Source organism: Protopterus annectens, chromosome 8.part0, assembly GCF_019279795.1.
Source record: "Protopterus annectens isolate FY-2018-M chromosome 8.part0, PAN1.0, whole genome shotgun sequence".
In the NCBI taxonomy this organism is placed as follows: domain Eukaryota; kingdom Metazoa; phylum Chordata; order Ceratodontiformes; family Protopteridae; genus Protopterus; species Protopterus annectens.
This window is the reverse complement of record NC_056741.1, coordinates 713,040,616-713,067,459: the sequence shown is the minus strand read 5'-3', so window position 1 is coordinate 713,067,459 and position 26,844 is coordinate 713,040,616. Positions and strand designations below refer to the sequence as shown.

The 26,844-nt window shown below is 42.2% G+C and overlaps 1 protein-coding gene across 3 annotated transcripts in view; it reads left to right on the top strand.

The window, feature by feature from the left end:
• DAP3 (death associated protein 3) overlaps positions 1-10,304 on the top strand; it is a 1,113,059-nt gene extending 1,102,755 nt beyond the window's left edge. For all 3 annotated transcript variants that reach the window (XM_044080167.1, XM_044080166.1, XM_044080165.1), the window contains exon 13: positions 9,834-10,304. In XM_044080167.1, the coding sequence (XP_043936102.1) occupies positions 9,834-9,919 (86 nt within the window). In that variant the 3' untranslated portion in view covers positions 9,920-10,304. The remainder of the gene's footprint in view (positions 1-9,833) is intronic.
• Positions 10,305-26,844: the final 16,540 nt, after the last annotated feature.

The following is a 26,844-nucleotide window of genomic DNA, read 5'->3' as shown; positions in this document are numbered from 1 at the left end:
CGGCTCTGTCAACCCTGACTTCTTCGGTGCCGTTCGAAGCGTCTGGGAGCAGACACTCCCTGGTTGGCTCCGGGGGGAGAGTCGAACTGATGCGTGTGTTCCGCCCTTCTTCTCGGAGCTTCGGTGTGGATGAGCTCGGTTCCTTCCTCTGGGTTGGAGCCCACTGTCTCGGCGCTGGGGAGGTTGTAGGCAATTTCGGAACTGGCGGCTTCTTTGGGTTGGAACAGTGGAGCCTTTAATGCTATGAGGAGGGCTATGTCTTCCAAGACTCGCATGTCATCAAGGCCCTCCTCCTCCCCCCCTAAAGTGCCACTTTCTGCCTCTACATCACAGGTCCCCACAAAGTGTCGAGACCCAGAGCCTCAGGTAACCCCATTGGGAGACTCATGTTCTACTGAGACCTCACCAGAAGCCCCCACTGATGAGGTTCCTAGAAGAAACTTTGTAAGAGGAGGCATTTGGACTCCCCGCAGGAGTTGCTTACATCAGACACCGACTTAGAGGAGTGAGAAGGGGTCCCCACTGTCCCCTTCGGAGGATATCTCCTTTGCTGATATCCTTGAGGTCCTTAAGCAGAGGGGTGACTGGCCGTCCGTTAGCCCTACTGGGGATGAGTCTGTGCTCCTGAAGGCCTTTGGGTCTCAACCTTCCACCTCCTGGATGACACTGCCCTTCAATGAACTAATGGAATTGGTTGCTCGAAGGGCATGGGAGACTCATGATACTATGGAACCTGTCCCTCAGAGGCTCAACAAATTTATTACGTCCCCGCAAGATAAAATGTTCCTCACCAAGGGAGTGCCAGTTGATGCCATGGTGGTGGAGGTGGCCACCAAGAAAGAGATGTCTGAAACCTCTACTGTCCATCCTCCTAATAGAGATTCCAGGACTATGGACAGGTATGGGAAGTGCATCTTTAGTTCTGCAACTTTTGCTATGCGATCACTCAACTACTTGACTCATTTTACCTGTCTTCAAAGAGATCTCCTAAAAGAGCTTGGAGATGCTCTGCAGGGTAGTACAGATGGAGGTGTCTCTGAGAAGGTGACAGCCCAGCTTAATACCCTTAATTCCATAGTTACCTCATCCATGTGGCTCATTTCCTATGCATCCGATGGTTCGACTCAGGCAGCGGGTTCAGCAATAGCTCTTCGGAGACATTCCTGGATGTGCTTATGCTCCTTTGCAGAAGCCTTCAAGTCTTCTTTCATTAACACCCCATTCAATGGCTTGTCTCTTTTCAGGCCCAAAGTCAAGGAGACTCCCACTAGGTGTGAGCAAGAGGAAAGACTCCATCTGCAGTAGGAGTCCATTTTTCCACTCCCTACTAGACCATACCCCAAAGGGCAGAAAGGTTGGAAAATGTGGTTCCAGAAGTCCCAATGAGCTTTCCAGAACACATGTAGTGAACCCCCCCCCCTGCAGGGGTAGATGAGGGGGTAATAATGGAAGACGCCATCTCGGCGGCAGAGGGGGGGGTCTGTAAAACCAGGGCAACAGGGATCATTTCTTTGGCAAGCCTTACCAGCGCTCCTGAAAGGAGGCCCAACTCTCCTACTCTGGAGGCAGTCGGGGGTCACTTGTCTCTGTATTCAGACGCCTGGCTAGGAAGTACAAAAGATTCTTGGGTACATCATCCCATTCTCAGGACCCCCCCTGTTCGGAAGAAAATCCCAGATGTTTCACCCAGTCTCCAGGATCAAGCAGCCATAGAAATCCAGGAAAAGAGAGTCATCCAGCCAGTCCCAGCAGACCAAATAAGATCCGGAACTTACTCAAGATTCTTTTTAGTTCCAAAGAAAACAGGGAACTGGAGGCCCATATTGGACCTCAGTAGACTCAACACCTTCATAAAGAAGAAGTTCCAGATGGTCACGCTTCAGTCGATCCTTCCGCTCCTAGGAATGGGCGATTGGATGTGCTCTATAGAGCTCAAGGATGCGTACTATCATATCAAAATGGCCAGACCATCCAGAGATCATTTGCGTTTCCGGCTGGGAGCCAGTTACTACCAATTTCGAGCACTGCCCTTTGGCCTCACAACAGCCCCCAGAGTGTTTACCAAATGCAAGGCAGTGGTTACGGCTCACGTGAGGCATCTAGGATTCCAAATGTTTCCGTAGCTGGACTGGCTCCTTACTGCCGACTTCAGGCATCAACTAATTCTGTCCAGGGATCTCACACTCAATCTGTGCTCTCAGTTAGGAATAACTATAAATTTCAACAAGTCTGTGTTGTCACCATCGCAGTATATCTCCTTTATCAGAGCAGACTTAGACACCACCACCGCCATGGTAAAATTGTCACTGGACAGAAAAGCCACTTTTCGAAACTAGGAATCAGACATTCTGAAGAGAAAAAAAGTACCAGCCTCTCAAGTGTTGAAACTACTAGGTACTATGGCAGCTATGCTCATAGCAGTTCTTCTGGGGCGTATGCACATGAGAATACTTCAATGGTTGCTCTTCACCTAGTGGTCCTACCAACAACTTCCGATGTCATTCTTGATAATGATTACAGACTCTTGCAAGAAGGAAATTCTTTGGTGGTTGACCAGCCACCAGGTAACAGTAGGTCGTCCATTTGTTTCTCCCCTGCCATCAGCCACAGTGACCACAGACGCTTCTCTGATAGGGTGGGGGGGGGCATTTTCAGGGAAGAACAGCCCAAGGCACCTGGTCAGAAACAGAGTCACAGTTGCACATCAATATCCTGGAGCTGAGAGCAGTGCTTTTGGCGTTGCAGCACTTCCACGACTCTCTTCCTCTGGGGATGATTGCAATCTAGACAGACATCTGTGGTCTAGTATATCAACAAGCAACGGGGAACCAAGTCTTACCCTGTATGTCGAGAGGCCTTCAGAATTTGGCAGTGGGCGGTATCCAGCGGCGCTTTCTGATAGCAATGCACATCCCGGGGAAATCCATTGTGATTGTGAACAAACTGAGCAAAGCCATTCTGGTATTGCACGAGTGGTCTCTCAAAGACGAGATTGTGGAGATGATTTTCTGCAGATGGAGGCCAGCCTTGCAACCTGTTTGCATCCCCTATGAATGCCAAATGCAGAAGCTACTTTGCCCTGAAAACCCTATCAGGGGACAGCCCAAGGGACTTGCTCGTGCACAATTGGCCCCTGGGACTCCTATATGCCGTTCCACCAACTCCCCTTATTCCAAATTTTTTACAGAAGGCCAAAGCCCTGGGAAGGACTATAATCTTAATAGCCCCTTTTTGGCCTCGACAGATTTGGTTTCCCTTCCTTCGACTCTGTCAACTGGAGGAACCTTGGATTCTGGACGCAGTTCCAGATCTGCTAATACATTCGTCAGGGGCCCTTCATCCCTCCCTTCATTCCCTCAGACTGACCGCTTGGCTGCTTCGATTCCCAACCTAGCCAGGTCACACGACTTTTCCTCGGAGGTACAGCATATTCTTGTATCTTCACACAAAGCTTCCACTATAAAGTTGTATGCCAGCAAATGGAAGCGATTTGCCTTTTGGGCCTCCCAGAATAATATTGATCCTTATGTTGCTCCGATTGCTAGTGTTCTGGAGTTTGTTTAAGCTTTTTCATGACTGTCATTCCTTAGAACACCTATTGGTTTTGTCAATATAAAATGCATGACAAAATATACAAAAACTAAAGTATACCAGATTGTGTCCTGCAGTCAGCATAGAAATCTATACTAATATTACATTTCAAGATCGGGTGTATATAAGTAGAACTACTGCAAATATATATGCATGCTGAGCAATTTCTGCATTGAAATGTGCCCATTCTCTGCGAAAGTATTTTACTTTCAATATTAAACCCTGTTCTATAGCATAATTGTCTTTTCAAGGATTTTTTATTTTTGAAAGAAAAGTTGGGTTTATTTTGTATCACCCCTTCTAGTTCATGGACTGAATTCAGAATATTCCAATTTTTCTCAAAAATTCTACAATATTTACCTAAATTACTTGAGTAGGTGACAGGGAATCTAACTTTTATATCTGTCATTTTATCCATAGATTGTGTGGTATTTGTATTTGCTGAGAAAAAAGGGGTCCCTTTCGAGTTTATGTCTTGCATTTCTTTAATGCTGACATCTGTCTTTCTCCTATATTAGCAAAACCAATAGGTGTTTTAAGGAATGTATACAAGAACACATTAGGGACATTACTAATATTAAAGAAAGCAGCGCTTTAGCGAAGCATGCTCAGAGGGAACACAACATCTATTTAATTTTATGACACTGGAGTTACTGCAATCTAAAATGAGAGGAGGGGATATCAGCAACATTGTAGAAGTAGTAGAACAAAAATGGATTTTATTGTTAAAGGCATATAAACCTCCAGGACTAAACAGTGCAGTGTCACTGAAGCCCTTTTTTTTTTTCAAAGAATTTTATTAAGTAATTATTAAAATGAACAAATATTTCCATGAAATTATACCATTTTTTCTTTAAAGTTAAAAAACAAGAAAATAAAAAAACAAGCCTAATATATAAACCAGTGTAACTAAACTATGTACAAAGACGTTCATCATGCAAAAAAAAAATTCTTAATGTAGCTGTAGGATTAATAAAAATCATCTGTTTACATAAATTAATAAACCATTTTTCTAGAAGTTCATAGATGATATTCCATGAATTATATAATGTAGTATTCCTAGATCTAGATTTAATAGTTAACATTTCCAAATTACACGTTTCAAGGAGTATATTTTTAAATTCCAAAACTGTAGGTGCTGAACTAGATTTCCAATTCTTAGTGATTGTTTTTCTAGCTATAGATAGTATAGACCAAACCAAAGGGTACTTTTTCTCTTTTACACAAGCAGGAACAGTATTAAATAAAACAAGTGATTTAGATATAAAGAAATTATCAGTAAAAATTGTTTGCAACAAATTATTGATATCATCCCCAAATTTTATTAAATATATGCAATTATAAAACATATGAGACCAGTCAGCATTCAATTCAATATTACATCTCCAACATGTTATATTCATTTTAGAAAATATGTTTATAAGGAGTGATAAATGATCTATTTAAAAATCTCCATGTGAATAATTTCCATTTTAAAGAAGTAGTCATACTTGCTGATTGTAAAATATTCAATTTGTCTTTCTCAGAAGGGGGATTATTATTTAAAGAAAAATATTTCCAATAATTATCTGAATGTGTATCTAAATCACATTTAATTGCCCTATAAATGTTTGATAACTTGTTATTAGCAGGAGATTTATGCAAAACTGATAAAATCATATAATGTATTAGCTCGGGAATTTTTTTCCTAATTATAGGAGACGTAGAATCCAATTTATTTAATACATATTGTCTAGCTTCTTGAAGCTCTAACCATAAACAAGAATAAAGTTTATACTCTTCCAAGAGTAAACTGTTGGATTTTATCTCATTATTTATCATCATTTGGTGCCAAAATGCTTTTGCTGAAATATAGACATTTTTGTATAATCTGAAGAGAAAATAGATCTGTGTGTGTAGGCTATAGGGAAGAGTAAAAAAAGCCAATCCTTATATATTATATTTAAATGTAAAATTTTTAAATGATTTTAAAAGAAAAACTGTATACTTAGAGTTAAAACTCAGAGAAGAAAATTCAGAAATATAATCTTTTAACCTCCAAATAAATGGATTATTAATTATATTTAGCTTATAGGAACTGTTTATATATTTGGTATTTTGTGACAATACCTCTATAAACTCTTTCGCCTTAGCAGTGTATTCCACATCAATGAGATGAGAGATTGTATTGAATACTGATGAAATTGAATAAATTTCTAAATTTGGTAAGGCTATACCCCCATTATTCCAATTATACATATGGTATGTTAGTGCAATCCTTGGCTTATTTGGTAACCACAAAAATTTCTGAATCATTGAATTAAATTTTTTAATTATTTGGTAAGAAGGAGGTATAGGTAAAGATTGAATTATATATACGATTTTGAGGAGAAGGATCATCTTTGTTATTAAAAGTTTATCATCCATAGAAAAGGGTAATTTGTTTCATTTATTACATTTTCTATCTGTAATAGACTTTTATTATAATTTATTTGAATGGTATCTTTAATATTGTTAGTAATAATTATACCTAATTATGCTATTTGTTGAGACTGAGCTATATATTCATTATATTCATCAGGTATATTGTATTTTTTTGAACCTGTTAAAAGAATTTGTGTTTTATTATTAAAAGTAAGGCCGGAATTTTTATTTGAAAATATTCCATGTTTTTAAAAAGATTTTGTATAGATTCCCTTCTACTCCCAAGAGTAATCAATATGTCATCTGCAAACATTTGTATTGTAGATGATATAGTGGTGTTTAATTTGTATCCTTCAATATCTGTATCATGTCTTATTAAATTTGCCCATGGTTCCATAACTAATGAAAATAAAAGAGGGGATAAAGGACACCCTTGCTTAGTACCTTTTACTATTGTTATATTTTGAGATATATTAGTACCAATTTTAACATAAGCTTGGCTACCTTCATATAACAGAGTGATAAGATTGATAAAAATGATTGGAGAAATGTAATTCCTTTAATAGAGTGAACAGATATTCCCATGTAACTGAGTCGAAAGCACAATTTATATCTAAACTAACTAGGGTTAAATTTGTTTTAAGATTTTTCGCCGAATCAATTAGTTAATATTCTTTTAATGTTATCATATGAAGTTCTCTTTATTATAAACCCTGTTTGATCACTATCAACTAATTTGGGTAAAAGTGTTTTAAGCCTTTCTGCATAAATGGACATAAATAATTTGTAATCAGTGTTTAATAGGGAGATGGGTCTATAGGAGGTACACTTAGAGGGATCTTTGTTAGATTTTAAAATAGGAGAAATAAAAGTGTATTTCCAAGAAGGTGGAATTATGTTTTGTACTGAACAAGATTAAATACTTTATAAAGCAATTTTAGAGCATTTATAGGTAGTAATTTGTAAATTTCAGGAATGATGCTGTCATTACCTGGTGCTTTATTTTGCTTTAATTTGGTAATGTGAGTTTGAAGTTCTTTGAAAGATATTTGTTTATCAGTAGAAATCCCTTGTTCCTCTGAAAGTCTTGTTTTAGTGTATTTATTAATAAATGCTTTTATTGCCTCTTTAGTGTTAATTTCCGTAGTTGTTTGGTTGATGTTTATAAAATCTCTCTAAATTCAGTTAATATATTATGAATTTCCGATACCATTTTTCCTTTTTTAGGGGAGAATATTTCATTAATATGATTAAATCTATAATCTTTTTGTTTGATTAACAAGAATATTTAAGGATTTAGGGTTAGAAGAGAAATTTATAAACTTGAATTTTTCTATATTGATCATAGTTTTATGTTTTAATATTTCTAGATATTTATTATTGAAAATATTTATTTTCTTTTATCTGATATATCTTTATCACCCATATTACTAAGTTGTAAAGTGTCTAATTTACATTGTGTATCTTGCAGCTCTTTATCCCAAGCTTTCTTTTTTTTTGTTGTACCAATTCAATATCCTACCATATTAGATAAGCTTTTAGGGCATCCCATATGTAAATTTCTGATATATCATTAGTATTAGGTTCATAGGTTCATACTAGGCTATCTGCCCTAGGGCATTTATAAGCCTAGCCAGAGTATGTTTGGCTTTCGCCACCCATTTTAAATTAATTTTGCTATGCCCTTTTTCGAGGTTAGTATACTGTGCCTCTGTCTAACAGTGACACAGAAGTGATACCCGGGGTAAACCTACGATCTCCCATCCACTCATCAAGATTCCTCTTGAAAAGAGTCAATGAGGGACTCTGCCTAACCTGGACTGGGATTTTATTCCAGAGTGAAGGGAGCCTCTGGGTTATGAATCTGTCCCTCCAGCATGTCCTATTTATTTCAGTGCTGAGGTTCAAGTCTCTCGGCCGTGTTGCTCGATGGGATTTGGATTTTTTGAGGTGCAGCATGTCCCTTAATTCCGGGTTGGACATGGCCTTATACATCAGGCACAGGTCACCTCTGAGCAGGCGGTATGCCACTGAGTAGAGCTGGAGTTTCTTTAACCGGGCAGCATATGGGATCTGTTTGAGCCCTTTGATCCTCTTGGTGAGGTACTTTTGGGGTCTTTCCAGTTGCTGCAGGTGTTTGGTAAGGTACATCCCAAAGGGCATTGTACTCAATTATGGGCCTGATGAGGGATGAGTAAAGAGGCACGATGACCTCCCTAATCTAGATGTGAATCCCTTCATGATTAGGTGGGCTATATAAAATGTTTTTCTAACCACTTTGGCCACGTGGTTGTCAAATGAGAGATTGCTATCAACTTGGGTCCCCAGGTCCCTAATTACTTCTTCTGTACTTAATGGATTACCACCTATGTGGTAATTTGTGGGCACTTTGTTTTTGCCAAAGGGATGACTATACACTTTTTGGCGTTTAGCTTGAGGCCATGGCTCTGGCACCAGTTGTCTGTTTCTACGAGGCCCTTTTGGAGGATGCTTGTGTCGGCTGGAGAGTCAATTATGGCGCCCAGTTTGCAGTCATCTGCGAACTTGGTCAGCCACAGTCTTTCCGTGTTGGCCTGTACCTCCGAGAAATATATACCAAACAAGAGAGGTCCCAGGACTGAGCCTTGTGAGACGCCACTTGTAACTGGTTTGGAGTCTGACATGGCTCCAGCAATTCTAACCATGTGGGTTCTGTCCTTGAGCCAGTTTGCAACCCATCTAGTGACATAGGGGTTTATATTTAAGCTGGTGAGCTTATCTATAATGCCCGAGTGGGGTATTGTATCAAAGGCTTTTGCGAGGTCCAGATAGGCTGTGTGGACCACCTTCCCTTCGTCAATGGCCTTGGTGACTGTTTCAAAGAAGTCAACTAGGTTTAAGAGGCAGGATCTGCCCTTAACAAAGCCAAACTGGGTAGGATCCAGTGTCTGTAGGTCCCCAATATCTTTATTTATGAGGTCCATGATGATCCTTTCCATAGCTTTGCAGACCAAGCTAGTCAGGCTTATGGGGCGATAGTTTCCAGGGTCCGTTGAGGCACCACCTTTGACAGAGTTAAGTTCTAAAACAGTCTGTACTTCTGTAGAAATGAAATCATTAAAATATTTTAATTTTGTGATATAAGCTGGGATCCTTTTTATATGAATATTAAAATTTGGATTGACTACCACTTCAAAACTTATAGAATTATGATCTGATAAAGGATATGAAATCACTGCTGTTTAAGGAATCTGTTAAATTATTAGAAATAAAAACTCTATCTATCCTCAAGTATGAGTTATGTCTATGAGAAGAAAAGGTCTAAAACAAAGTAGTAGTATCTGACTGAAGCCCTTTTTAAAAGCAAGGCCTTTGAAACACTGAATTTATGACTTGATTGGCTGTAAAGGATTTGTATATGCATTTTTAACAGGTTTCCAGGGAGAAATTGTTGTTATGAAATTATTTTTCTAATGTTTTTAGTATTTTATTAATTTATGTCTAATTAATGGTCATTAGCATATGAAATTTTGATTGGTTGGAGTATTTAAATTCAGAGAATGTGTATGTGTTTATCAGAGTCTGAGGAAGCAGTGAGTTATATCGTGAAAGCGCTTACTTTTAAACATTAAACTGTCCTATTATATTTGATACAACCATGGTCAGTTTGTTTTATTTGGACACTGATTAAAAGGAGCTGTGGTATTCAGACAATATTCTGGAGTGATCTGCTTAGGTGACGTAAGAAAACATTACATTTTGTAGTTAGCTGAATGTATGCCATTTTTTCAGCTGTGCATGTAGAGATTAAATGAATGAAACTAACACTCAAATCTGTCAATTTTCACTTGTATTTTCAGCTCGTACAGAAGAAGGAAAGCGTGAATTAATTTTTCTTAGCAACTATAATCCAGGGGAAATGGAGAAAATATGTGCTTACCTGTGACAAACACCCATTGAGGAGACTAAACAGGTCATTTTGTTGCCTCTAAAAACTTCAGTCATAGAAGTACAGTTTCTTCAGAAAGTTGCCATTTCTGCACATTCCTTGATAGTATACTAGTCGAGGAGAATAAAAAGAACCTTCTTGACGCTCAGAACCAAGTAATGTACCTCAGAAGTTCTGATAAAGACTGTTGAGCTGTATTTGCAAAATGTTTCAAAGTATAAACATTTCTTATTGGTTAATGCAAGTACATTGTTAAATGTGTGCTTAAATATGTTTCTGGTTATGTACACATTTATTAAAGATACCTTGTTACTATCTAATTAGCTGTTTTTCAATTTTCCTTTCACATTATACATATTTAAATAAAGATTTTCTAAAAGTTGAGTGTATTGAGCCTTAAATCTTTACACATGGATAGGAGTACCCAACAGCCTTATATTGTGTGTGATCTTTGGTGGATTAAATAGAGCACCTTATACAAATACAGTATGAACTATGTAACAGTTTTTGTCAGATGCATTTTATTATTTTTTACTGCATCAATGCATATATTTGGAAGTAAAATCACTGCTTGTGTTTAAAATGAGTTTGTTTGCTGGCATAGCGATTTCACTGTTTACTGCACCATTGGTGACTATGGTTTAATAAGTGAGCATCAGTCTGGTGGCCCTAACAGTGAAATGGCACTGAGTGGAGGATAATCAGCTCTCCTGTTCCAGGTGGAAGACATGGGAGATGTCAATAACTGGCTCCAGGTGGACATCTGAGAGATATTGGCTTACATACTGAAGTACATTCAGTCTGAAGCAGCTACATCCAGAGTACTGCACCAGTAGAAATAGAAATGAGAAGGTAATAAGTAAAAACTCTTACTGCACGGACTGCAGACAGTAGCCAACTCTGGCCCCAGTTCTAATATCCTTTTGGCAGTTAGCACACCAATCAATACAGTCTGGTACTGCTGTATTGAGACATTGTGACTTGGGATTCCTTTGATCATCATTCTCACTGCTGCTGTATCTTTTGGCTGTTTAGCTGGTATTCAGAAATGTCTGGCTCCCTCCCACATTTACATGCTGACTGGCTTGCCCTTTTGAGGGAAATCAGCAGTCCGAGTGTAGACAATGTCAGTAGTTTCGTGCTGCTTCAAGGGAAATCTGCTCCGAGTCTTCACAGGGGCAGCACTTGGCTAGAGGTTCATTTCTGGCAGGAATGTTCCCACAGAGAAGATTTTGCCCTTTTAAATAATTTTAATGTATTTGTTATTTTCTTAAGAATACTGACAATTTTATTAATGTCACAAGTTTCTTGTTTTTATCAGACATTTTAACTGAAGTGTAAGGATTTAAAGATTGGAAAGTATTTTTTTGTACTTCGGATGATGGTTTTTGGTGCTTGTGTATACTACATGACAACTTCCTTTCATTACTTCACTGCTTGAGACATTTTGCTTGAAGGAGTTATAATAAAGCATCAGAAAGTATATTTCAGTTCTAGAAATGTGTCTTGTTTGTGCTTGTGTACACTTTGACAACATACCTTCATTTCTTGCTTTCTCCCAGTGTACTTTCTGTGAAAGTGATGGTGTTTTGACAAGGTTCTTGTGTGCAACTTGTGTTTTTACTTTTGAATTTTGAGGGACTGTGTTGGCTACTTGTGAACACTTTAACAACTAACCTTCAGACTCTCTTCCCAGCAGTGCTTACTGGCAGTCAAGTTCTTTCTTTGTTATAGCATGGATTCATAAACTGGTTCACCAGTTCTGCTATTTCTTCTGCTGTCTCTTAAAAAAAAAATGTCCATGGGCTCAGACAGTACCCCAGCTACTGGGTGGGTGACTCTGGGACATTTGTTGTTCCTCAGACCATTCACTGTTTTCTCTGGGTTCCTCTGATATAGTCCATCTGCTGCCATGAACTGGGGGTAGCTATATCCTCTGGCTTTCCAGTGTCCAGGCATGGGAGAACCATCATCCTTGGGTCTGGAAGTTTCTCCAGGAGGTTCTTAGAGGGGTTGAGAAAAATGACCTCCTGCCCAGGATGTAGTGCCATCTCTCAGTTGGTCTCCTTCCCATACCTCTCAACTGTACAGATTTTTGCAGAATTCCAGATTTTCGACTCATTTTTGGTCTGTTCCTCATAATATTTGTGGTTTTCTGGCAAATCACTTGGATAATCTGAAGATTGAAGTCACCAAGTTATGGCATACATCGGAGTTTCAGAATTCAAATCCTTCAGAAAAGGTATGTTAAAACAAACCCTGTTACTCTAGCAACTTTCTAATTTTATAAGAGAAATATTTAAAATCTGTCCCTATTTGTGGGCCTTTGTCCCCCTATTTTGTCGGGCTTTGTCCAGACTTCTTTTACTAAGCGGTTGAGAGGTTTGCTCCTTCAATGAATGTCCCTAGGTTAAAAAAAAAAAAAAAAAAAAGGTTAGACATTGCTCATCCAAACACATTTTTTCTCCTCATAAGGATGAATTTCTTTCTTTAGCCATGAGTGTATTGCAGGCTTCCTATCCTGGAGAACAGAAATCCATACCAGAAGACTAACTAGGTCAATGTATTCCAGAGGATAATATTGTTAGAGCATTCTGACATAGACATACACCAGGCTTTTTCTTTGTCTGGTTCTTATGTTAGACTGGGTCAGAGGAAAGTTTGTCCTATCCAACTCCATTTGAGTTGTTTACCCCTTTTCTAAGATTAGTTCCAGGATGACAGATGTGTTTTTTGGGAATAAGTGGATGTTACCCCTAAACTGAGGAAGTATGATATGATGCAACTGGTTTTACCTCATGCTACATCCATTCCTATTATGCCAGTGTTGTAGGGTATGTTAAATGCTGCCTGCAATAACCCTGACCCTTGGACTTCAGTTCCCAAAAGAGGCAGAACTCGTATTAATACTAACCCTTCCCCTGTGGAAAAGGTGAAGTATTAGACAAATTTCATAACAGAATTTCCTTCAACCAGTTTATTCTGTCAGGTATTGACAGCTTACCGGATTGTTGTGCCATACTTTCTTCAATAGGTAGAGCCTATCTGAGTCCTACAATTTCTGATGTGCCTCAGGTGTCTACATTTGCTTTAAAGATTGTTCATAATTGTGCAGCTCCTGTGTCTAGGGCCGCTGCTACTGTTTTGAGAAGATATGCCTGGGTATGTACTCAAATGTTATCTGATAAGATCAGTCTGAAACTTCACAGTAAAATTAATTCAGGAAGTTACTACGAATTTTTAAGTCTCACATTACAAGTCTTACAAACCTTGTGCTTTTTTTAAGACAAAGTAATTAATCCCTGCCATTGTCTGTCAAACACAGAATGAAAGAGATTGCAGCAGGAGAGCCAAAAAAAAAGGGTGGGGGGTCCTTTCAGAAAAAGGGACATAATACACCTGCTGAATGACTATGCCAGGATTCCTTCCCCTACATCTCTTAATTCTGTCCTGTAGACTGGTTCTCAGTCTTTCCCTTTGCCAACATATTGTTTGACTCTTGGGCACTAATAATAGTACCAATACTGGTTCAGGAGGGCTGCATTGGGTACTGGATACACATAACATCTTTCAGGAGAATTCCTCACTACCCTTTGAGCCAAGCAGAGTTTTTTTTCCCTCATGTTCTTCAACACAAGCTTAGCTTAGGGAGTCCTACTACTAGTGTCTTTAGACCAAATGGAAGAAGGTTTCTACTCCAGAATGCTTCTGGTTTCAAAGTGCTTTCATGGAGACCAGTTCTAGATCTTTCCTTTCTCAACCATTATGTGAAAGTACCCAAATTCAAAATGTTGACTTTTCAGAGTCTGTTACTAGTCTTTCCTCTCCTGAGTTTTATGGTTACATTATACCTGCAAGATGCTTTTCACACTCCCATGGCCACTCCAGAAAATTTCTCAGATTGTGTCTGGGTTGCATAAGTTTTCTACATTACCCTTTGAGTTAGCTACAGCTCTTTGTTTATAAAATGTTGCAAAAAGAACGCAATCCAAGAACTAAAAAAATAACCAGAATGTTGCAAATCAGACAGTTCAAGAAATTGTAATAAATGTAAAGTGCTTTCATTCCCCTCAATACTGGAACTTCATCAGAACATTTAAAATCACAAAAGCTCATCCTTAAAAAGGTTAAAACAATATTGCGTAATCAGAGACACCCAGTTCCTATAATAGTTTATACACATCAATGAGTAGAAATAAATATTCATAACCTTTCCCTTTTCAACTGCAGTAAACAATTAATAGAAATATTTTCATTAATTCCTGGGTGGTTAGCAGAATCCAACACAATTAAAAGTGTAACTCCCTGGTCTCAAAAAAAAAAAAACATGTTCTTTCACTTCCCTTAGCAAAGGGATACGGTTTTCAAGAATAAAAAAACAAATTTGTTAAAATTGGGACAAACTGTATAGTGTTTGTATAATACATTGGTCAAACCCTGTTTTCTAATTGCATAAACATGTTCATAAATTTTTGAACTTGATGTATTTTGGGTTTTGCCCACATAAAAAGCAGGAAAGAACAAACTGCACAATACACCACCCCTTAGTCCCTAATAGTAATGATAAGTTTAATTGTGTTACATATCATTTTAGAGTACGTAGCCATCACAATAGAGGGACCCTCATAGGTATAATGACACTGAACACAAATACTGTGTTTTTCATGCCTTGAACTCCAGCAGAGTAACTACTAACCAAGGTTTTTGTCAGATTCTGTTTGAGATTAGTGCTCTGTTTAAAAAAGAAAAAAAAATCACCCAGCCATTTCCTCATATCAGTGAAAAAAATAGGATCCCAATTTTTGTTCAAAGTCTGTTTACTACTGCCAGTCATAGTGCTATACTGGCAAACCATGGCTTTAGACTAATTCTCATCCACCATCTGAGGGACCTTAAATGTCTTGGAGTGCCGTATAATAGATCTAAAATTGTTCCTGTCCCTTATAATTTCTATCCCAAAGTCTGGAGATCCCCTATCAAAAACATAGTACTAAGGATACCCAGTTCATCATTAAACATCTGGTCATTTATTTATTATTTATTTATTTATTGCAGTTGGAGCTTTTCTCCCCAGGACTCCATTGAAAACGGGTTCTTTTTGGCCCAATGGACTATCCTGGTAAACCAAGACAAAATGTACATTCAACATTTGACAGTGACAATGTAGTTACAGAGAGATATTAATACTACGTAGGCAGTAATAAAAATACAACTTATCAAATACAGAATAGCAATAATAACAGTTAATACATTGAAAGAAACATGCTAGTAATAGAACAAATGTGAATAGCAATACAGATTAGAGAACAAACATAGTAACTAAATAAAAGTAGGGTGTGATACTGAAAGAAATTAGGTAGAGTTAGTTATGTAGGGTGGGAGCAAGAGCATTCCCACTGTGATGCTAGATATAAGAAAAGAGACTTTTTGAAGGTAGAGTGGTTAGAGGTGGTGCGGATGGGTGGAGGTAGGGAGTTCCAGAGGCGAGCGAGGCTGAAGGAGAGAAGGTTTTTGCCTGGGGGATGAGTAGGTTTGTGCACTCCTAGTAGATTTTGATTATTTGATCTTAGAACTCTGTTAGGTAGGTGCATTTTAAAGGCAGAGGAAAGGGAGGGGTTTAGAATAAGCTTATGGGCTAGGGTTAGTTGAGTGTAAGTTGATTGGGAAGTTCTAGCCATTTTAGTTTATGGAGGGAGAAACAGTGGTGAGTGGAGGACTTATGGCTGGTGGCGAATTTTGCAATTTTGTTATAGCAGGTGGTAAGTTGTTTTTTTAACAAGGACTGAAGATTAGTTAGTAGTGGGGCGCCATAGAGAAGGCAGGGGATAAGGAAGGAAGTAGAGAGAGTGATTTTAGTAGCAGATGTGAGGTAGGCATTCTGTCAAGCCAAGTTTTTGATGCGTTTTTTTAATTTTTTTTGCAGGTGGGAGTTAAATTTAAGTTGGTTGTCGATTAGAACCCCAAGTAGTTTGGTCTCTGACACTATTTCAAGAGGTGAGTTGTTTTGAGTAGTAATTAAGAATGTATCCATGTCGGGAGGAGTGACTTTAGAGGGAGTAAATAACATTAGTTTGGTTTTGGTACCATTGAGAGCTAGATGATTACTTAGCATCCATTGCACTGTGGAAGAGAAGGCATCTTGAGTAAGTTTTTGTAGTGTAGCGATAGAGGAGGCAGAACAGATGATAGTTGAGTCATCTGCATATTGGATGATGCTAGAGAATGGGATCAATTTGTGGAAGTCATTAATAAAAATGTTGAAGAGAAGAGGACCCAGTATGGAGCCTTGTGGAACTCCTGTAGGGGTACTAAGGAAAGAGGAAGTGGCTTTTTTCCATTTTACAGCTTGATGTCTGTTAGATAGGTAACTAGAGAACCAGTTCAAGGAGGAGGAAGATAGGTGAAGTTTGGAGAGTTTAGCTAAGAGCAGGCTGTGTGAGATAGTATCGAAAGCTTTGGAAAGGTCAAGAAGTAAGGTGGAAACAACTTGTCCAGAGTCACGGGCTTTATTTACAATTTCAAGGAAGGAGAGGAGGGCAGTCCTAGTGCTATGATTAGGTCTAAAACCGTGCTGTGTAGGAGTTATAAGATGGTTGTCCAGGAGGTGAGGAAGGAGTTGAAGTTGGACACATTTTTCTAGTATTTTTGAAATGGGGGACAGGATGGCTATGGGACGGAAATTAGTAATGTTATTATTGTTACCACCTTTGTGTAGAGGTATAATAAAGGCTTGTTTCCAGATTTGGGGAACAGTGCATTCCTGTAGGGAGCGGTTAATTAAGATGCTAATGGGGTAGGCAAGAGTTTCAGCAGCTATGCTGAGAAAGTAAGAAGGGAAAATAAGATAGGGATATGGTCATCTGATGTAAGATGCAAGAGCCTAATCATATGCCCCCTCACAATATTCCTCTCTTGCCAGTGGTAACTAGTGTATTACAATAAACAATTAGAAAAGGTGCTTTTCCTAAAAATGGTAGAATCATAACACCCACAGTCAAAGATCTTATAAATTTTAACATCCAAAAAAATAATACATGTAGGATGATATTTACATTTAAAATGTATACATTTGGGTAGGTTCATTCATGTAATTCAAAAATTTGTTTAAAGATTCATCAGTACCATTTCAGATTATAAAAATATCATCCTAACAATACAAGTAATATATCAGAAACTCCTTATATGTTGAATTGAAAATAAGAGTTGATCTGAAGTACTTTACTTCATTTGGTCTTCAACCTGTGGGGTTATGGAACTGTATCGGATCTGAGCCAGCAACTTTTACTAGCATCAGCTCCGAGCTCCAAACTCCTTCCCTTACCCATAATGCACCTTTACTGCCTTCCATCCCCAGATCTCGTTTGCCGCGAATAGTTTATGCATCATGAGCTCCAACTTAGTCAAGTGGGTAAAGTCTTTTTGAGTGTCTTTTTTTTCTTCAAACATTTGTTAAGTAGTGTTAATATAGGTCCCCTTTCTCCTCCCCTCACTTGGTTGTAGATTTTTAGGATAGTTAAAGTAGTTTGTATTGTGTCAATTGTGCTTCCCATCCCCCCTCAGTGTTTTCTGTGTACGAGTGTGGTGAGTGGGTGGGGGTGTGTGTGTGTGTGTGTGTGTGTGCCTATTAGAAACTTTCTTTTTTTCTTAAGTTCTCTTTCTACTGAGGCAGTATAGCTGAAAAGCTTGTTTTCAAGCGTTGCACTGAGTGTGGCCATAAATTATCCCCAGCGGATGGCCACACACTGTGTGTGTGTTGTGTTTGGGTGTGGCCCATCTGAGTGTGGACTGCAGCATATGTGCGGGCTTCATCCCCCGCGCCATTTAAGATAGGAAGGCCAAGTTGGCCATCAAAGGCCTTCTTCCCCCTTCAGAATCCTTTTCCACATCTCCAGCTTTGGTCACAAAGGCTGCTTTGCCCGCCTCTCCTTCCTCTGGCTTCTCCTCCCTCCCAGGCTGGGACTCGACCTTCTGTACCAAAGCCTGTGGTAGTGGAGCGAAAAAAGGGTAGAAGAGTTGAAGGCGAGGGAAAAGAGGAAGAGGTCTCCGGACCTCACTTCACCTGCAAAGATGCCACAGATCCATGACTCCCCTCTCCTCCAATCTCCAAGGTTCTCCCCGGAACCGGAAGAGAAACGTTCAGCTTTTCAGGCCTCAGTGCCCCGACCTGCCATGTTGGAGTCCGTGGCCTCGTCGAGGTCCACCCAGTCCTTGTCTGACATTGATCTGGGTAAAATGATGAGGTTTATCCATACCCAGATCCAGATGGGGGTCTTGCCAGCCCCCCCTCCCTCAGGAGCGGGCAGCTCACTTCCTTTTTTCCAGCCTGTATCTCCTCCTCCGATTTGACCTTTGTGTTTGAAGTATTCTTATCCGAAGTTGGCTTTGGTCAGGGGGTCATCACTGATGGTACCTGCTTCCTCGAAGCCGACAGCTGCCTGGAGCGTTTCAGATCCGACCAGCTCGGATCCAAGCCGCTCTCTGAGCCAGAGCTTGGGTGTCTGATCCGAGGGAGTGGAACCTTTTTCTTTGGCTCCGACTTTGTCAGGCCAGATTCCCTCCCTCGGAGCTCCGTCCACCTCCGGCCCAGCTCAGATTCTCTTGTTGGGTCCGGGGAGACAGGCCTCCTTATTGGTTTCTCAGGAGGTTCGCTCTCCTTCGGCGTGTATGGTAGAAAGGGTTCTCTCTGCTGGATTGAGACTCCTGACTGCCCCCTCGGACTCCACCCAGACCCCCTCAGCTTTTTCTATGGTCCCCATCATTTTACCAGAGGGATGGCCCGTGCTCAAAGCACCCCAGACGGTTCTCCCCAAGGAACAAGTGGCTTGTGAGCTCCCCCGGAGAGCCCCACCAGAGAGGTACCTCACAGGCATACTTGCAAGAGGAGGCACTTGGACTCCCCCGAGTCCCTCACCAAGGACACAGACTTGGATGATGAAGGTTCCCCTAGGTCACCTCCCGAGGATGTCTCCTTTGGAGACCTTATGGAAATCCTGCCCAAACGGGGAAGTTGGTCTGCCCCAAACCCTCTTCTGACAAGTCTGTGTTCCTGGAGGCTTTCTGCACGAGACCAGCTACATCCTGGGTGTCCCCTCCCGCGGATCCTTTGGTGTATCTGGTCACCACGTGGGCATGGAATGAGCTGGACACCATGCAACTGATTCCAAAAAGACCGGATAAGAGCTTAAGCCCCCCCCCCATAGACCAGCATGGAATAAGGGCTCCCCCGTAGCCGCCATGGTGGTAGCAGCAGCCACTAAGAAGTAACTTGCTCAGGAGAGTTCCTTGGTCCATCCTCCTGACAGAGAGTCGCAGATGATGGACCACCTAGTGAAGCGGGTTTACACTTCAGCTACCTTTTCGATTAGGGAGCTGAACTACCTGGCCCATGTCACCAGACTCCAACGTGACCTGGTAAAGGAGCTGGAGGAGTCCCCCCCCCCCCAAGTCCATGTCACAGGAGGACAACACTTCATTCTCCTCGAGGATGGCCACTTTAAAAGCATTATCTAACAAGTTCAAGTGACTCCTTTCATATGCTGCGGAAGGAGCGGCAAGGGTGACTGGGTCCGGAGTGTCCATGAGGCGCAACGCCTGGCTCAGGTTATGTCAATTTTCGGAACCCTTCAAGGTGTCCTTTTCCAGTGCCCCTTATGACTGCTTTACACTCTTTGGTAAGACCGTAAAAGAGACATTAGTCCAGAGTGAGAAGGGTGGGAAGACACTACACCATCAGGATCCACTTTTCTAACCCTCAAAGGTCCTTTTCACGGAACTGGAGAGGCAAAAGAAGATGTGGTTCCGAAAGTCACAGTATTCCCAGGACACTCAGGGCTCTTCTTCCCCCAGAGGCAGAGGGAGAAAGAATGGACACCGGCCCAGAGGCAGAGGGGGTCCAAGGAACTTTGGGTCTCGAGAACCTTTCTCTGACGGACCCTGTGGGGTTGCCCGACTACTCTACTCTGGAGGCAGTCGAGGGAAGATTGTCCTTGCACATAGTGGCATTGGAGTCCATAACGATGGATCACTGGGTGCTTCAGATCATATCCAGAGGATACTCTATCCCCTTTGTGGGTTACCCCAAATCTCCCAGACACCGCCCAGACGTACCACCCATGAAAGGGAGGAAGCAGCACAGGAAATTTCCAAGCTGCTAGAAAAATGAGCCATCAGAACTCTTCCCCCCAGATCAGTCCAGATCGGGCTTCTACTCCAGGTTCTTTTTGGCGCCAAAGAAAACGGGGGACTTTCCCATTCTGGATCTCTCTACCCTGAACCTGTCAGTTGCCAAAGAGAAGTTCCAGATGGTCACATTACAGTCCATCAGTACAGTACCTGCAAGAGAGGGACTGGATATGCTCGTTAGACCTCCAAGATGCTTACTATCACATAAAAATGCACAGAAGCTCCAGGAGGTTCCTCCACTTCCGGCTAGGAGTCGGTCATTACCAATTTTGAGCCCTACCCTTTGGTCTCACCACAGCCCCCAGGGTGTTTACCAAAATGATGGTGGTGGTAGCGGCTCACCTGAGGCTTCAGAGGATTCAGGTCTATCCGTACCTGGACGATTGGCTCCTCACTGCTCCCACCAAGTGTCTACTGTCACAAACCAGGGATTATTTCCTGACTCTTGCCCTGCATTTGGGGATCACTATCAACACATCCAAATCTCTCCTAGATCTTGTACAGGTGTTACACTACATTGGTGCCAGGATAGGTACTCTTCAGTGCAAAATCTTCCTGACCTCGGAAAGAGTTCCAAACCTGAAGATGCATGTCTCCCTGATCTACCACTCTCATCTCCCAGTGGCGGAATCGGTGTTGAGCCTTAGGCTCAATGGCAGCGACCATAACTCTTCTCCCATGTTCTCGGTTACACATGAGAATTCTACAGTGGACCCTAGCTGTACAGTGGTCCCTGTTGGAACTGCCATTGACATATCCAGTCCAACTCAGTCGAGTTTGTCTGTCATCCCTCATATGGTGGATGTGCTCTCCAGACATTTTGGAGGGAGGGGCTTTTGTTCCAGCCCTGGCCCAAGCCACAGTGACCACGGATGCCTCCCAACTTGGGTGGGGGGGGCATTGTTCAGGCAGGACAGTCCAAGGCCTGTGGTCCCCCATAGAGACCAGCTTGCACATAAATGCCCTAGAGATGAGGGCGGTGGGCCTAGCATTGCAGGCCCTTCATGCCTTTCTTCCTCTGGGAACGATTGCTATTCAGTCAGACAACATGTCAGTGGTCTGGTATATCAACAAACAGGGAGGGACCAGATCTTACCCCCTTTGCCATGAGGCCATGAGTGTGTGGGAATGGGCGATCTCCACCGGTCATTTACTCATTGCACATTCCGGGACGGTCCAACATCCTAGCGGACAGGCTAAGTTGCACCATTCTGATGCCCTGCGAGTGGTCTCTGCATCTGTCAGTAGCGGAACAGATCTTCAGCGAGTGGTGTCAACCTTGCTGTGATCTCTTTCCAATGCGAAGTGCAACAAGTTTTTCGCTCTGAACTCCCTGCCAGGGGAGTCCCCCAGAGGTGGTCTAGTTCGTGCTTGGCCTCCTGGAGTTCTGTATAAAGAAGTCATGTACTCACCATAATGTTCCATCTGAGTAGTTGTGCTTCATTTGTCTTCAACTGTCCCTCCCTCTTTCCCCCGGATCTTGGCATATGATCAGCCTACAGGCTGCAGTATAGGTCACAAGTAAAATTTTCAGGTCTGGTTATCAATATAAGATTCAGCAAACTCGATCTGGGGATGGAAGGTAGTGGAGATGAATTATGGGTAAGGGGAGGAGTTTGGAGCTCAGAGTTAATGCTAGTAAAAGTTGCCGGCTTGGATCCGTAACCCACAGGTTGAAGACAAATGAAGTACAACTACTCAGATGGAACATTATGGTGAGCACATAACTTTTTTTCCCACCAGCACAAAATTGTGTTGGCAAATACTGAGGCAGCCACTGACACCCATAGCCACCCCTGAAACCTCTTTATAATACTTTTGCTCTGAAAACACATAAATGAGAGTCTGTACATAATCCATACATTCAACAATCATGGTGATCTCACCTTGGTCAAAATGGGATCCAACATGTATTGCCTGTTGGAACCAGTCAGTTTCCTCTTCCTGTGGAAAAATAGGTCCTTAATGTCCACCACTAAAAGGGAACAGTCCACAAATTTGAACCTCAGAACATTTAGTATTTAAATGCCAAGAACCCTTGGCCATAAAGAAGTTTTTCAGTGTCCTAATGGAGAGATGAAATGTCAGCAAGCAAAGGAGAGTAGAAGTGCTGAAATTGAATTCATCCTCAAGTCTTGGTGAGTACCTTCGTGAGGTGGACCCTATTTTTCACAAAATCGCACCAAGGCGACACTGATGTATAGACTGTATTTATAAGCATGTATCATTAACAGAAGTAAGTCAAAAACAAAAATATAGCTGGGTGCACAAGTTCCAGGATAAAAAAAGTGCCCAATCCTGGTAGGCACACTGGTGACAGGACTGGAAAAAATGACAGTGTAGAATCCTAAAAATCTGGAAATATTCCTACAATAGGGCCAGGCCCAAGGGGAGGATGACCCCCCTGTTATAGAAAGAGGTAGCAGTCTCAAAAATCACAAAAACTGATAGGACAAAAGTGCCATAAAGACAATAGAGTGGACTATTGAGGATAAGAAAGAAATTATGTATCTGATGTTGTCTTAGTCACCATTCCCTCACATTAGGGTCTAGGATCCGATATTGGATCTGAGCCAGCATACTCAGACGAGCTTAGTTTAAGCTCCTCCCCTCCCATGATGCTCTGCTGCCCTCTAATCCCGCAAATCTTGTTTGCCGCTTGATCTAGACAGACTCAGATTGCTCAGCTCCTCGTGGTTGGAAATTAGGTTGCGAGTAGATTGTCTTGGGGAACTTTCCTTGTCATTTGTTTTTCCCTTTGGTTTTTAGTGATAGTTTATCTCCCTTCCCTTTCTCCTTCTGTTTTTTCCGCTTAGGCATTTGGCACCCTTTTCACGGGCCTGCTAGTGTTTGAAAAAGTTACTGGTTTATTGTAGAGTTTATTTTTAAGTTTAGTGTTAGTGTTTTGGACGGATTGTTTGGTGTTTAGACCTTTGCTTGTGTTAAAGACTCTGAGTTGGACTTCCCTTTATTGTGTTGTGTGGGATGGTGCCATGTCAGACAAACCCTCAGGTTTTAAGAGATGCTTCAAGTGATGATGGAAAATTCCTGTTTCCGACTCACACGAGGAGTCTCTCTATTGTCTTAGCGGTGACCATCTCGAGGTCGAGTGCGGTATTTGTGCCGCCTTCAACCCCAGAGCTCTGGTCGACCATCGCAAAAAATTACTCATCAAAGGTCTAGTTAAAGGAGGTCCCTTGGTCACTGATACCCCAACCAAGATGGGCTCTTTAGGGACTAAGAAAAAGCTTTCTCCTGTTGAGACCCCCTCTAAAACATCCCAGGCTGTCGGATCTGACTCCAGCCCGGGCAGTATCGGATCTGAGAATCTCGGGCCCCAGGGCTTTGATTCTACTCCTGGATCCAAGGGTTCGGGCTCCAGGTCTTTGGATCCAACACTTTCTGTTCCCACCCCTGGATCCAAGGCTACAGATCCGATGATGGGTGCATTGGCCATGGTTCTAACCATCTTGGATCAGAGGGATTCGAGAGCAGCTTCTTCAGATCCTCCTTTTACTTCGGTTTTGAGCAGGTCAGATCCAAGGGCTGTCTTGGAGCCGATTGTAGTAGAGGAGTTTCCCTTGGGTGCAGAACAGAACTTTTCTTCAAGTAGACCTCACTCTGGGGAGCACAAGAGGAGACCCTCTGGATCCAGATGGATGTTCTTCGTTTTTCACTGTTGCAGTCATTACATTTGGGTAATCTGCTGGCAGGTTGCCCTCAGTCGGCCTGAATTCCAAAGTCTTGTGTCCTGCATCAGTTGCTGTCTTCTCTTGCATGACGTCAGGTCATCAGGGGTATAAAACATGCAGCCAGCACCATTTTCTGTGGTCTTTCTTGTCGCGCGGTGCCCGAAGCAGAACCATTTTGCAAGTGCCGGTCGGCCGACTACTGAAATATTTGTGTTTGAGTTTTAGAACTGAAGTCTTCACTAAAGCTAAGTACACCGTTGGGGAAACTTTTTTTTTCTTGCTTTTTACCGATGTCAGAAAAAGTTAATGGTTGTATTACTTGTGGAAAGCAAATACCTCATAAGGATTTCCATTTATACTGTATTCCTTGCCTAGGCCCTGATCACAACGTGCCTGGCTGTCGATTTTGTGCTAGATTTAACCAACGCACTATTAAGTGTCTGTATATTTTTGCTTCAAAGTATTTTGGAAACGGATTTAACTACCCAGAAATGTCTTGGATATCAATCCGACTACCAGAGTACATAAAAAACACAAAGAAAAGGACAGAGAAAATAAGTCAAGATCCAAAACCGACGACGAAGCTTCTCCTAAGCCAGTTGCCGGTACTCAGTCAGGCGCTTTCACAGCCCCTGATACCTGCTACCTTCGAGTCGCAGGCCTCTACCGACACCCATATGGAATCCGGCATGCCGCAAGATACTCAAGGTATTGGACCGACAGATGTATCTCCCTCAGATGGATGTCCTTCAAGGATGCATCTGCAGTCATCACATATGGGTTGTCCTGCCTCAGGCAGCCCTTCGGTCGGCCGGATTCCAATGTCTGGGTCCGGCGTCGGCTGATGTCGCCCTCTCCCCGATGTCAGAGCACCTGGGGTATAAAAGCGTCAGCCGATGCCATCTTCCTCAGTCTTTCTTGCCGCATGGTGCCCGAGGCAGAAGCAGTTCGCAAGTGCCGGTCGGCCAGCTCCTGTAATTCAGCTACCGAAGACTTCAAAAGCTAAGTACCCCGTTGGGGACTCTCTCTTGCCTCAGCCAATGTCAGATAAAGTTAATAATTGCTTAACTTGTGGGAAACAAATACCTCATAAGGATTTCCACTTGTACTGCCTCCCCTGCCTAGGCCCAGACCACGACATTTTGGCCTGTTCAGCCTGTGCTTCCTTCAACCGACAAACTCTTAGATGTCGGGCGGAGTTTGCAGAGGAATTTTTTGGGGCTAGTTTTTCATACAATATGCCGTCGGAGACTCCGACTTCACATTTAACAAAGAAACGGAAGGACAAGGACTGACACACATGGGCCGCGGTTTCGGCTGAAACCACGGCCAGGCCTACCGCGTGTGTCTCGGTCTCTGCTGAAACAGAGTCCTTGGTACTTCCGACCCCCGAAACCGCTCAACTGACAACCTCGGCCCCGGAGGCCCCTGCTGAGTCGGTTATTGAATTTCCCTCAGAAACTGGTGTCTTGGAAACTTCCAACACCATTCCTCTAGACAAAGCTACACCAGCACGTGGTGCAGCTAGGCCTCCTGCATCCATGTCCATAAAGGCTTTCACTAGGGCTAAAGCTGCTAAACATACAAAAGCTATGCCTCCCAGGGTTATTCCTCAGGGACCCTCTACCAGTTCACAGATTCTAACTTTAGCAGAGGACCTCTTATCTCCTTAATTAGGGGCTCTCAACCCCATCCGGACAGAGGCTCTCAACCCCCCTCTAGACAAAAGGCCCAGGGTTAAGCCCTCTGATCCCCACTGCTCAGAGGAGGCCTCTGATGGCTCTGCTCTCTCGGACTACCAGGAGGAGGCTTTTTCAGCCTACGAGGATTCTTATGCAGAGGAATCAATCCCCTCTGCCTCCCCTCCTGAAGAACTATCCTTCGGGGAGACCCTTCACACTATGAGAGAGCATTTCAAATGGCAGGGCCAGGAATTCTCTGATTCTAGGAAAAGATTAAAAACTTTTCTGCATTTACCTCAGCATAGACCTTTGGCTATTCCTCCTGTTTTGACTGTCATTGATGATGTGTACTCAGAGTCTAGCATGACCCCTGACACTCTTCCTCTGGCCCCTGCCAAACCCGATAGGTACTACAGGGTCCCGGACTAGCATCTTTTTCTTTACAAGGCCCACTCTGCTGATCCAGAAACTATTTCCCAGGGCCCTAAAGGGGTTGCAGCTACCACTACTAAAAATCCACTCCCCTCTGAAAGGGAGTCCAGGGCTTTAGAGAGATGGGGTAAAAAAGTGTATACTTCTGCTACTCTTTCTATGAGGGCATTAAATTGTCAATTTCATATGATACAGTACCAAGAGTATTTGTTAGATGAATTGCATAAGAAACTGTCTTCTCCTGAATCCCTAGATCGCAAATCACTTCAGGATCTGGTACATAACTCCCAGCAGGTTAGCAACCATTTCTTACAGTGTGGTTATGATGCATTGGAAGCTTCATGTAAGTCAGCTATGACAGGTGCAGTCATACGTAGGCATGCTTGGCTGAAGGAACAATCTCTGCCAGACCATGTTAAAGCTAAGCTTCTGGATGCTCCACTGGAAAAGCAAAAGTTATTTGGCTCCACTGCTCAGGAGGTCTTAAAGAAATTTGAGGAAAAGGCAAAATCTGTACAGTCAAAGATTTTCTACAAGACCAACCACCAAGATTCAGCAGAAATTGGCCTACCAAGAATTGGTCCTTTCCAGACACAGAAAGATTCCAGAGAGGCAAGAACAGGTGTGCCAGAGGTAGAGGGCAAGCTAGAGGCTCCTACAGAGGACGTCAATGGCAGCCTCCCAACCAGAGAGGTAGTGCAGGACCTTCAACTGCTGCACAAGGACAGACTCAATGACTTTGCTTTGACTCCGCCATCCAGGGCTCAATTAGAAGCACCTTTGGGCGGAAAGCTTTCCTTATTCTCAGAAAATTGGCACAGTATTACAAGAGACAAATGGACACTGCAAATAATAGACAAAGGATACAGGTTCCATTTTCACACATTGCCAAAAAGAAAAGGCATGCCAGACCTGCCACCAAATCAAAGGGCAG